The 12,934-nt window shown below is 50.8% G+C and overlaps 1 protein-coding gene across 38 annotated transcripts in view; it reads left to right on the forward strand.

Moving 5' to 3' along the window:
• Positions 1 to 12,934, forward strand: part of LRRFIP1 (LRR binding FLII interacting protein 1) — a 139,211-nt gene that overhangs the window by 110,637 nt on the left and 15,640 nt on the right. For 29 of the 38 annotated variants that reach the window (XM_038574330.1, XM_038574332.1, XM_038574331.1 and 26 more), the window contains 8 exons: positions 2,260 to 2,295; positions 2,707 to 2,832; positions 4,291 to 4,362; positions 6,249 to 6,419; positions 8,337 to 8,429; positions 9,469 to 9,561; positions 10,693 to 10,785; positions 12,071 to 12,212. In XM_038574330.1, coding sequence (XP_038430258.1) covers positions 2,260 to 2,295; positions 2,707 to 2,832; positions 4,291 to 4,362; positions 6,249 to 6,419; positions 8,337 to 8,429; positions 9,469 to 9,561; positions 10,693 to 10,785; positions 12,071 to 12,212 — 826 coding nt within the window. The remainder of the gene's footprint in view (positions 1 to 2,259; positions 2,296 to 2,706; positions 2,833 to 4,290; positions 4,363 to 6,248; positions 6,420 to 8,336; positions 8,430 to 9,468; positions 9,562 to 10,692; positions 10,786 to 12,070; positions 12,213 to 12,934) is intronic. The other 9 variants (XM_038574333.1, XM_038574328.1, XM_038574327.1 and 6 more) reach the window with 4 other exon arrangements.

Here is a 12,934-nt window from a genome sequence, read left to right on the forward strand (position 1 = left end):
GGGGTCTGGGGTTGCCCGGCTGGGGGCTGGCGACATCCTGGGGAAGGGTTCTTTTGTGCCCGGCCCCTCTCGTAGGGCCTGGCCAAGCCCACATGTCCAGTTATGTCTCTAAGCAGGGGGGGCAGGCCAGCTGGTGACAGGGGAGGCCTGGACCTTTTGGCCCCAGCAGACGTTACATTTAAGTGAGCCTTGGTAGCATGCTCGTAGAGGCACGAAGTCGGAAGGTTGGGATTAATAAAATCCCGGTGCGCTACCTTGATCACCTGTTTTTGAAAGGAAGAGTTGCCATCATTTAAAATCCAACAGAAATATTTTAGAAGTGACTGTCTCTAGCCAGTTTTAAAAGCTGTCTATGTGTTGTGATTTTAAAAGCTTTGCTCAGCTGTGACTATGAAATGCGGGTACACACCTGTTTCACAAATCTGTTACTGGGACGTTTTCTCGCCGACCTGAAAGGTTTAGGGTTGCTCAGTCCAGGGCAAGAACAAAGTGAAGGCCCGCGGGGCGTGCGGCCCTGTAGTCCTGGCATGAGCGGGGACGCCGTGGCTCGTCCCAGGCCCCTGCCGGCGTGGGCAACAGCAGGTGCACCCCACGGCCTCCCCTTGGGTCTCGCTCTGCTCCGTGTCTGCACCATGGCATGCAGCCCCGAGGATGGATTCAAAGTGGTTTTCGATTTTGTTTCTTTTATATATATACTTTCCAGCGGTCAAACGCTGTGCATTATGGCGAAACTAGAACACCTGGCCTGGATTGCTCTGCTCAGGGGAAGGTGAGGGGCCCTTTATGAGCAGGTGCAGCGCGGTCGCCCACTAAGCTCCACGCAGGCTGCCGGCTAGTGGCAGCCCGGGGGACTGCACCAGCTCCTTTCCCTGGGCTCCTCGTCCTTAGGATTTCAGAAACGGGTGTCCTCTGTCGTTCAGAGGCAGACTTAGCCTCGTATGTCCCCGAGAGATTGGAAACAGCGGCTAAGCAGAGATTGTCTAGAACCCTCATCAAGAGCTTAAGCTTTTCCCTACACGATCTCTACCTAAAAACACATCCTAAGTTTCCACATTCTGGAATGTATTTCTGGGCAAAGGCTTTTTTGAGACTGTTTTTAAACTTTTTTTGAACACTGAAGAGCTAGCTATGGCATTGGGTTTTTTTTTTTTTCTTATTTGATGTTTTCCAAATCACAGAGCGAACACGGTGTTTTTTCTCACCTTCTGTGACCTTCCCGATGGGCTTACGGGAAGGAGCTCTTAGTGTGCAGATAAAAGAGAAAGTTGGCCTTGCTCTGCTGATGTTCAGAAAAGAAAGAAGTAGCACCAGTGCCAGCCTCAGCCTGTGGACCCCCCAGACACCTTCGAGGCTCAGGGTGTCCCCTGGGGGCGATGTCAGGGCTCCATAGGCTGCTGTGGGTCCCACTGAGACTCCGGCCTGAGCAACCATTGTTCTTGGAATGTGTTGGACACTGGATTACATACCAGATTACAACGCTACCTTGCCCTTTGAGGGCCCCCCCTCTGCCTAGAACGTGCCCCTCCCTTCTGTTTGTAGCACGCACAGTGTGCCTTCAATAGATCATCGTGTTTTAGTGATTTGTGGTCCTGAAGCCAAGGACAGAGTTGCTTCAGAGACATGTGCAAACAGGAAACGTGGAAAGCTGGATTCGGGGCGAAGGGGGGGGTCTCACTTTTCACCCCCTGCCAGCTCCCCACGTCTGGGCATCAATCCCAAGATGGTTAAACCAGAGTCTTCAATCCCAAGATGGTCAACCCATGGCTCCATTCCTCATGAGAAGTAGGAAGCGTTGCAATTGGCTCCGCTGCTTTTTGTTGCTGGCAACCCAGGTAGCAAGAGGCCTGGTCCTGCTCTCGGGCTGTAACCATAGTAATGTTGGGGAGTGAACACACCTGGAGCTTGTCGTCCTCCCCCACATCGAGACCAACACACACAGCTGTGGGAAGCTGTGAAGGAAACGGGTTCCGGTTCAGTTCATTATCAAGTCCCCGATCGGGATCGGGAGCCCTCCTGCGGCCCGTGTGCATGCCGTCCAGATATGAGGAACGTTGAAGAGCCACCCCGGGAGCTGAGGCCGACACACCAAGCCGCCCGCGAGCCCCGCCGTGCCTGGCAGGAGCCTGTCGGCGGGTCTCGTTGGCACAGTAGTTCTTAAACTACAAAGGAAGCTAATGTCGTGTTACCGTCTTACCTCTGAGCCCGTGTTACCCATCTGATGCTCTCACGTATTTAGCATGTGTCCATTTTCCTCTACAGGTTGAAGAGAGACCAGAAAAGGATTTCACCGAGAAGGTAAGGAGTTTCTGGAAGCCTTCGTGTTGTCGATGATCCACAGGGGGCCCAAAGCGTATGGATGCAGCTGATGAGGAAATACGATGGTTGATCTTTAATAAAGATGCTCCCCCGGGAGTGAGCAGGTTTGCGTGTGGCCCAGCTGCCGGCACCTCGTCCTTCTGGGTCCCCGGGAGGCCTTTCCAGGGTGTGTGTTGGCTCCTGCTGGAGAGCAGCGGCGTTCACCGTGGCCCACGCAGGGAGCAGCGGCTTCACCCAGATAGGTCCCAGGCAGATGAGCCTTCCTTACGGCTTTGCATAAGCTGCTCGAGACTTTCCCATTCGAAAACAGGATTCAAGTAAAGGTACCTGTATAGCCAACATACAAGTGAGTGTTGTCTAAAATCACATTCAGTGTTTGTGGCGTTCTAGGGGTCTCGGAGCCTGCCCGGCCTGTCCGCAGCCACCCTGGCCTCCCTGGGCGGGACGTCCTCTCGGAGGGGAAGCGGGGACACCTCCATCTCTGTGGACACAGAGGCATCCATCAGGGAAATCAAGGTAAGGCTGCCAACCTACTTACGACCTAGAGTAGCCTCCTATGAAAATCAGGCTTCGAGTATAAATTTGTAAAGTTCTGGATCTTTCTTGTGGGTCCCCTGTGTCCCGTAAACACATGTTCTAGTCACACCGAGATGCAGGTCGGTTAGGGTCTCCCACAGGAGGCGCACCTGCTCGCCCCACCGCGGCCGGGCACACCAGGTGCCCTCTGTGCCCCCTCGGCTGTCCGGGCACAGCTTGCTGAGGTGAGGGCCCTCGCCCTGCTGCCCAGCAGGTGCTCGGCCACTTCTGTATACCTGACATGCACAGACACATGGCCTTCAGTTGTTTGGAACGTGTGGGACTCGCTGCTCATTTCTTGCTGCTCCCAATCACACTGCCTTGCTCTTTGAGGGTCCCCCTCTGCCTAGCACATGCCCCTTCTTTCTATTTGTAGCACACACATATGCCTTCAATAGATCATCGTTGTGGGATTTTTTTCTTCTCCCACTGGAACGTAAGCGTTAGTCTCTGCTACGTCCTCACTGTCCATGGGTGGCCACGCCGAGTGTGTGAGAGAGAAAGGCAGTACAGTTTGTTAAACTACCTAGGGCCTCAGGGGATGGGCTCTTCCATCCTCTGGAGACCAGAGCCAAGGCCCGAGGAGGAAACCTAAAGATCGGACTTGGTTTCATTGATGGAAGAATTTTCTAATAGTTAAAACCCAGCTGCCCGTGGTGTCTGAAAGCTGGATGACCGTCTGCCAGGGAGGTCAGAGAAGGGATGTAGCATCAGCCACGGCTTGGGCTGGGCTCCCTGAAAATGCCTTCAGAGTCCTGTGCTTTGTAAGAACGATTTCAGCGGACTGCTCTTCCCAAAACGTCCTCCCTTGCTCTCCAGCAGCTCTTTTTGTTCATTTCCTTTGCTACGTCCGAGTAGAGATTGCTGGAATCATAATTCATCTCTGCTCGAGAGCACCGTTCATCGGCTCAGCGAGCATGTACTGAGGCTAGCTCAGACCAGACAGTGGGCACCAAGAGGGCAGGGCGGAGACTCGGAGCTCCGTCATCAGCTCAGGACAGAGCTTTGCCGAGGCCCATCGTTAGTATGTCACTGTGTCTAGCACAAGGCAGGCACCCAAAGAGCTTGAGTGAACTCTTAAATATGAATAAAATAACTCATTTCATTTTCAGAAGCTCTTCGGCCTGTTGTCTAAAATTGTGCAGAAATATAATGACACAGAGCTGAATTTTATGAAGGTGTCCAATGAGCAAGATCTCAATTTTAATCTCCATAATTTTGAAATGTATTGTATTTTCCTTCAACACTTAAGGAAAACAAACAAACAAAAAAAGAAAATCACTGCCCAAATGGGGGAAACGACACAGAGGTAGAAAAGATTTAGAGGACGGCTTCTCTTTCTTGGTGGTCGGTCTCACTTTTTTCCCATTATCATCTCCTTCTTTTGCCAATTCCTAGGAACTGAGTGAGTTGAAGGACCAGATTCAGGACGTAGAAGGCAAATATATGCAGGGGTTGAAAGAGATGAAGGTACCAGCTTATGCAAGTGTGGGCTTATGGTACTAACCCAACTTAACTTTAGAAAACCCTAAAGAAGTCGCCCAGACTGCACGCTCGCTCTCAGAAGCCTCCAGACTGCAGATCTCCGGGTGTCAGGAACACGGGCGAGGGCTTGTGCCCTGAGTGTTCTCCCATAAGCAGCTTCCACGTCCACTCCTGAGCCCCGTAACCCTCAGTAGAAACAGTTACTAACGTACTTGCTGATGCATGTTTTGGACTCATTCTCCTCTCCCGGCTCACACCCAGTTTTTTCTCACTTCCCACACAACTGTACCGTAGGGTTTTGGGATTTTCTTCACTGTCCATAGTAGCTCCATACAAACAAGGCTTCACTTGATTTGCTTCCCCAAGAATATGATGTCTGCCCATAAGGCAGTCCGTGTCGCTGGGCTTCTGAAACATCCAGAATACTTGCATGCCGTAAGATTTCACTGATTGAAGCTGCCTCTGAGTGTGCACCATCCTGGATTTATTTGAGCAAATACACGCTCCTTTTGGAATGTAGAGTCCCTGTATCGTGCCAGCCAGGAAATGTAGTTGCCATGTTCTTGGGTGGGGAGGCGGGTAGTTGAGGACTGTGTTCTCTGTGGATCTAGGAGTAGATGGCAAGCCTGTTACTCCCTTTTCAGCTCCCCAAAAAGTACCCCCAGAAGAATCTGAGTTGTTTTTGTCACAGGGGCACCGGAGAAAGGCCATGTTGGTTTTTAAATGACTAATAAGGGATGCCTCGGTGGCTCAGCGGTTGAGTGTCTCTGCCTTTGGCTTGGGGTGTGATCCTTGGGTCCCGCATCGGGCCCCCTGCAGGGAGCCTGCTTCTCCCTCTGCCTGTCTGTGTGTCTCTCATAAATAAATAAAATCTTTAAAAAACATTACTACTAAATAAATCACTGGCATGTTTGTCGCCTCTCCCTGAAAAGAGGGGGAAATCATGATTGACTTTCATGCATGGGAGAAGGAAGTCACTGAGCCAGCCTAGGAACTGCTGGTCCCACCTGAAATCGTTGCCCTGGTTCACACATGCAGGCGAGAGCAGCACCGGTCCGTGAGGCCTCCTCATGGGACCGGACACACCTGACCACGCAGTGCCCACCTTTAGCTTCGGTGGTTCGCACCCAGGGACTCGCCCTCCCCATTCTGGGGTCACCTTCCCCTGATCTCTGTGTGGGGACAGAAATGCTGCCCTCCTCCATTGCCTGGCCAACGAGGGTGTCCGCAGGAGGGCTGTGTTTCTGTTGCAGACCTCTTTCCCTGGGCTGTCCCTTCAAAGGAATGCCCTTTGTCCTTCCGGGGCTGACCCACTGAGACCTGAATAGCTTGTTTAGTTGTCCTAGAGGCCGAAACTTAAAACTTCACCTTATCCTTTCCTGGTTCACAAGCCCCGACGGGGTAGCCAGCAGCAAGTGGCAGGTGTTTGTTAAGGTGACACACTGGCTCTTTTCTGGGTCCTGGTCACATTTCTTGAGTGACTGCTTCAGAAACCTGTTGAACGGCCCAGCGGGCACCACGGAGTCATGCGGTCAGGCTACTGCTACCCGCGCCCAGAGCCTGCTCATTGCGAGCCTCCCCTGTCAATGGCCGTGGAAGCCGTCCTCCTCCCGGATGCAATTAAGAGCTAAATTTCTGAGTCGATAACTAATGTTCTGAGTGCTTAATACCCCGATGTGACCCGACTGAAAAGGGGGAGTTTCTGTGCATTTGAAGTTAGCGTGTGTTTCTTATCCTGATCCATTCTATTTGCTCTAAGAAATTAAGATTAGGGCTAGGTGGTTTTTTTTTTTTTTTTTTTAAAGACTACTAAACTAATCTTTGTTTTTGTTCTCTTCTACAATTTCAAAAACATGACACGGTTTCTGCAGGACTCGCTGGCAGAAGTTGAAGAGAAGTATAAGAAGGCTATGGTTTCTAATGCTCAGCTAGACAATGAAAAGACGAATTTCATGTACCAGGTTGATACCCTAAAGGATATGTTGCTAGAGCTCGAAGAGCAGCTGGCTGAGTCCAGGCGGCAGTACGAAGACAAAAGCAAAGTAAGCTTCAGTCTGAGAGAGAGCGGTAGAGAGTGTGCATGTGGTATACGGCGCATCTGTGGGGCATGTGCACATGTGTGCATGTGTGTGTGTGTGTGTGTGTATGATCATTTTTTTTATTTTTTGGAAAAATGACAGTTCTCCATTTGTTCAGGAAGCCCAAACATATCTGTAAGAATGCCATGCTCTTTGCTGAGGGATTTGCAACATTAATATGCACAATTCCACTCTGTAAATGAGAAACAATTTACTGGGAGAACACTGTGTTTTGCATGTGTGATAAAGTCATAACCATGAAAAAACAGGCCTACAGAGAACCAGCATGTTTAGATGGACATAATTGGGTACTTCAGGATTTTCCTGTTGGGGCACCTGGCTGGCTCAGTCAGTAGAGCGTGCACCTCTTGATCCCAGAGTTATAAATTTGATCCCCCATAGGCATAGAAATGACATGATAATAAGATCTTTAAAAAAAAAAAAAAGGTGACTTTCCTATTAGTATACATTTCTGGATTTGTGTTTTGTTATCTCTTAACACCATGGAGAAATAGTTGCAAATATATTCATTTATCTTATTCCATTTAAGAATTACAGATCTCCATTAAGCTAACTTAATTTATGATAGCAGTGAGAAGTCTGAGCCTATGTTGAAATCGGTGACAAAAGACTACTTAGATGTCTTTGTGGGATATAAAGCAAGGAATACTTGCTTTTCATAGTTTTCGGAATTAGTTGGTCTATCAAACCCTAGGATATTGTCCAATGTTTCAGAGTTGCTGAGGTAAACAGAAAATTTAATTTGTGAATGTCACTATCTTTTTTTTTTTTTTTTTTTTTAGCTGGTTCTGGTCCCTAACTCCCAAGGGTTAAAACCAGTGTGTCATTAACAATTCAAGGGCCTCCTTCTTTGACGGCTATAGAATTGAATTAGAAACTAAAGAAGAATTTTAGTTAGGAAGTTTATGAAAGCTAAACTCTGAAACAAAGGAGAAACTTCCCAGGAGACCTCGTGTCACAGTGAAAAATAGAGGAGCAGTGTGCGCACTCTGGACCCCACCTGTGGGGAGGATACTCTAGTGTGTTCTTAGTGTTCCTGGGATGTCCTCCTCAGACATCAGAAAGTAGAGCAAGAACCCCCACATCTAATTCCAGAGAATTTGGATGATCCTAGAATGTTGTCCCAAGCTGGGGAACATGGACCAGCAGGCCCTTGTTGCAGCTGGGAGGGTCCCAGTCACCCCCACGGCTTCAGAAAGTGGGTGAGCAGATGATGCCCGGGTGAGAAGCCAAGGTCAGAGCCCTTCCAGAATTACCCCTGGCTGACCTGGGAAGCATATCCCCTGCCGTCCTAAACTGTCGACAGTCAGGTGGGCACCAAACCATCCTCAGGAGCTGTGCAGGTTGTGAGCTGAGCCAAAGACCAGAAGCACATGTTGTCATGTCACAGGGGGGGAGGGGAGAGGAGGGAAGGGCTAGGGGAGCAGCCGTGTACCGGCAAGCGCCTTCTCCTCTCCCACCTTTTCCTGTTTTGTCCCTGGAGTGGGGCCCCTGGAGTACAGAGCTGGCCATCCGCTTGCCAGGGTAGACTGTGTTTACCCTCTTTTTATCCTAAAGAGTATCCCTAATCGAACTTCATAATCAGGGATCGTTCATCCTTGGTGCTTCACACCTCCGGGCCCTCCAAGCGCATGGTCCCACTGCTGGCCTATCGGGAGTCAGGGGCACCTGTCAGGTGCATCAGGTCCTCAGGGAGAGTTTCCGGGAGATCAGATGTGGGCTCGTGTTGTGACAAAGGCCTTGAGAATCGTGATGCCGTGGTCACAGGTAGCTGGTTCCCAGACCCGTGCAAGTCACAGGAGCGTGCAAGACAGCAGGTGTGACTCTGTCACTGCATCCATGCTCTTTCCTGCCTTGTAGGAGTTTGAGAGGGAAAAGCACGCCCACAGCATCCTGCAGTTCCAGTTTGCTGAAGTGAAAGAGGCCCTGAAGCAAAGGGAAGAAATGCTCGAGGTGGGTGTGAATTCCTGGTTCTCTTTCCCTTCTGCATCTCGGGAGTATGTGGTGGGTCAGTGTGAAAGGTAACAGTTATCTCGAAACTGAAGAGTTTAGGCTAATGCCTTGTGCCTTGTGTAAGAAAAATGGTTTTCATCGATGAAGATTCTCATTCTCTGGGGGCTTCGTGTGTGTCGGGCATCGTGGCGGGCAGTGCAGGGGCCCCCTGGGGTGTCCACGTCCTGATCCCTGGAACATTGGAAGATAGAGGAACAGCATGTGCACTCAGGGCCCCATGTGTGGGGAGGATGCTCTAGGGCATTCTAAGTTCTAAGTCCTCACTGGGGGGGGGGGTGGCACCCCCCACAGCAGAAGGGATGGTGGGCAGGGACCTCGTGATGGGGAGTTGACCTTCAATTACCCGGAGAGCCCTCCATCATCACATGGTCCTCATACAGGGAGGCAAGAGGGGCAGCAGGAGGAGATGTGAGGGAAGCGAGGCTGGTGCCATGTGAGGAAGGGGCCATGAGCCGAGGAGTGTGGCGGCTTCTGGGAGCCAAAAATAAGGTTGGGGGTGGCGGGCAGGGCACGGGTTCTCCCCTAGAGCCTCCAGAGACAATCCAGACCTGCCCACACCTTGATTCAGGGGCAGCAGACTCAGTTTGGCCTTCTGAGTTCCAAAACTATAAGAGAATAAATTTGTGTTGTTTTTAAGCCTCAGGAATTTGCGGGTAGTTTGTTACGTTGGTGATAGGAAACCGATACAGGGTCGGGTCTAACCTTTTCCCCTGATCAGAACTTGAGCTGGCGCTTGTACGTGAGCATGTTCCCCCGGCGGGATTTGTGTCTGCCCCTCTGGCACCTGGGGGCGAGGCCAAGGAAGAGGTTCCAGGGAGCAGAGACGGACCCAGGCCGAGGCAGGAAATGGGGCTCGTACCCCCTCCACGCATGTCGGTGGGCGCACGGGCACTCAGAGCTCTCGGATTAGCTGCCCCCGCACTTCGTCTTCCTGCCTAACCCTTTATCTGCTTCCTTTCTATCTGTTCCTATTCTTCAGGAAATCCGACAGCTACAGCAGAAGCAGGCGAGTTATATCAGGGAGATTTCTGATCTTCAGGAAACAATAGAGTGGAAAGACAAGAAGATAGGGGTAGGATTCCCACGTGAACCTGTCCAAAGGGCCAGTCCGCTAGCAGAGGCAGTGCTTCCAGGTGTTGGGTGTGCAGAAACTTGTGGGGGCATGCATGCGGCCCCGTGGGACTCAAAACTAATAATACAGGGAACGCACTAGCTCACTCCAGCCGATGTGAGCTCCAAACTTGAAGTCGACGTCCGACACGGCCATTGGCATCTTGTCCACGCTAACCGGGCCTTCTGCCCACGGACCAGTCCAGCCAGCAGCACGCTCAGATACAAGAGTGAGGAGGGCGCCCTAGGGCAGGTGGGGCATGGGGAGGCTCCGGCCTCTCGGATGCCCTGTGCAGGGCCTCACCCACATGGGCTCTGCTTAGAGGCTTCCGAGGAAGCTGCAAGGTGGCAGGTGCTGTGCCCATGTATTCCCTCCCTGACGTGTCCCCACGGAGGACCCAGGCCCCTCCCCCTTGATGAGAAGAGCAAGAGCGCACACACACACGCACACACACACTCCTTTAGGAGTGACGCATAGGAAGGAAGGAGCCCACGTAGAGTAACCACCATGCTTCCTCATGACAAGGGGCCCGCAGAACGGAGCCTCATCCCCCCACAGCTCCGATGCCCTCCTGTGTTGGAGCACATCGCCCGTGCTCCCGAGGCCGTGCTGGTTTTCCCTTTCATTAGAGCCTCTTCCACACTCATTTAGGACTTGTGAGCATGCGCCCTGTGTGTTTGCTTTAGGGCCACTTTGTGTTGGTCTGAGACAACAAACGCTGAGAATCCATGTAGAGAACTAGTAGAAGTTGTCACTCGGGGTTTCCGAAGCATTTCTTCTTCATCCTCACGCATCTGTCCTCTGAGTGAGCGCATGGCTTCTGTTCATTCTGTCAAGAGCTAGGAAGCTGCGCACGCCCTGTGGCCTCCACCGCCCTCCACCCTTCGTGCCTGTACAGGAGCAGGTGGCCGCAGTCCTTGGCTCGCATAAATTAACCAGATGCTCAGTGCTCACTTTTTGTCTGTATCTCGAAGCATAGTCTACGCGGTGCCTTGACTCCGACGGTCTGTGTAGCGGAAGCCTTCTCGTTCCTGCTTTAGTCACCTGCTCACCCCTGCGAATCTTCTCTCTCTTTGCTCTGCCCACAATCAGGCTTTAGAGAGGCAGAAAGAGTTCTTTGATTCCATAAGGAGTGACCGAGACGATCTTAGAGAAGAAGTAGTCATGCTGAAAGAGGAACTAAAGGTATGAAGCCAAAGTATAGTTTAAAAAAAAAAAAATCCCAGTTCTCAAGAATGATTCCGTGTGTGTACTCGTGTTAATTAATTTTGTGTCGTGGATTTTACTTCTGTTAATCAATTCAAATCTGAAGTTAACTGACACCGGAGAGACACGTTCAATGAATGTAGGTGCAGTCGGCTCTGCCCCGTTCCTTTAGATGTTTCCAAGCACATCTGAGCTTGGAACAGCTCTGATTTCCAAGAATTTTTTGTATACTGCTTACATTTTTTTTCTCGTACTCATTATTAGATTGTCCAGGACATTACTCAAAGCTGGAGAATGAGTTTCCAGTTGGAGAATGTGTTTCTTTATATTAAAGGCCCAAAGCTAAGGACTTCACCTGAACGGTGGTGTGGGTGAGGCTCATGCCAACTAGACTTGGAGACCCCGTGGGTTGAGGACGTTTCCATGTCCTGTTTGTGCCACATCAGGGGGTCCTCAGCTGCTGGCTGGACACGGAGTGAAGGAAAAGGGGTTCTGGGGTAGAGGGGTTATCAACATTGCAGGAGACAGTGTGGAGAAGAGGGTCCGGCCTTGGAAAATCCTAGATCGTCAGTGGAAACATATCAGTGCCAGCTGCTTATGTTCAGGGGCAGGGCCAGAGCAGTCAACCAGAGGGGACAGGTTCCTGTCACTGCTCCTCCCAGGGCTGAGCCTGGTGCTGGGGCGCCTCCATGCTCGGGAGACAGCCGTCGCAGCAGGGAAGGCAAGTGAGTCCTCCATCCAGATGAAGATAACTGGCTTTAGAGTGTTTCACTGTGTAGTGAGCATGAATTATGTTTCCTCTGAAGATACCAAACATTCTAGCCACTTCTTTATTCCTCCTTTAGCGTAAGTTGTGTGTAATTCCTCTCAGATCACACACATCTCTTTCTTGATCTCTGTCTCTGTTTTTAAAGAATGCAACCAGGATTTTTAAAAGCCAGGTCCGTTAACGGGGACGGGCTTGATGCTCTACTCTGCAGCAGCCCGCAGACCACTACCTCCAGTTAAAAAGGATGCGTGTTTTTAATGTCTTGTTACCAGCGTGTCAAGACGTGCACTGGAGCGTGCAAGAAGGAAGTGGCCCTTGGAGGAAGACATCCCAGATTTGTGTGTGTTGATAGGATATTTATGAGCATGGTGCCTACCACTGCTCGGACTCTGTTCCCTTGACTTCAGGGAAAAATAGTTTCTTTTTCGTTATTGTCAATAAAATAGAGGTTAAGCCAACCAGTCAGTATTACAGTGCGTCTGTTTTTGTTCCCAGAAACATGGAATAGTCCTAAATTCAGACATAGCTACCAACGGGGAGACTTCAGAAACTCTAAATAACGTTGGACACCAAGGTCCATCCAAGATAACGAAAGAAGAGTTAAATGCCCTCAAGACGACGGGGGACGGGACGCTAGGTAAGTACTCCCCTCCCTTTGGGTCTTTTTATCTCACAGTCCGCATCGATCCACCTTCCGTGCATTATTAGAATTGACATAATCATCACTGATCAATTAACAATCACACAGCATGCCATTTGTCCTACCACTTCCTGGGAGCTCCCTTGCCACACGGTGTGATCACCCACATGTTGTCTGGCGTGCATCCCTGTGCAGTGCTCACCACCGATGGCTGAAGAATACGTTTCTCTTGCTTCTCAAAGCCACCAAGTAAGACTGTGAATGCAAGGAAAATTGTCTCGAGAATTAAAGGGACGGTTTTGGCAGTCCTGTTTGGTTTTCCTCAGATGTGTGCCAAGGATGGCTTCTTAACTTACTCTGTTACAGACTTCTCAAGAGATCAGAATGGCAGAGGCAGTGAAGTAAGATAGGTGACCCTATTTACAAGCCAACGTTGCCCATCCTACACACCACCAAGTGTTTTTTGAGGGTACGAGGTACCTGTGGGCAGCAGGGTGGGGTTGGTGACAGGACCTCTTGGTTGCCGTTCTCAAGCTACCACTCGGGAGCCCCGGAGGGGGTGAGGCAGACAGGCTGCCCCCGGTGGCGAGTGTGGTTCCCGGTGGAAGGTGTGCCCTTCCCATCAAGGGTCTGATTATGCCTTCCCCTTTGTTAGAGGTGATGCTCCTTTGTATGTCAGTGTTTGCTTCTGAAAGACCATAAATTGGGGAGTCCACCAG

The sequence above is a fragment of the Canis lupus genome, chromosome 25, assembly GCF_011100685.1.
Source record: "Canis lupus familiaris isolate Mischka breed German Shepherd chromosome 25, alternate assembly UU_Cfam_GSD_1.0, whole genome shotgun sequence".
NCBI classification, from domain to species: Eukaryota; Metazoa; Chordata; class Mammalia; order Carnivora; family Canidae; genus Canis; species Canis lupus.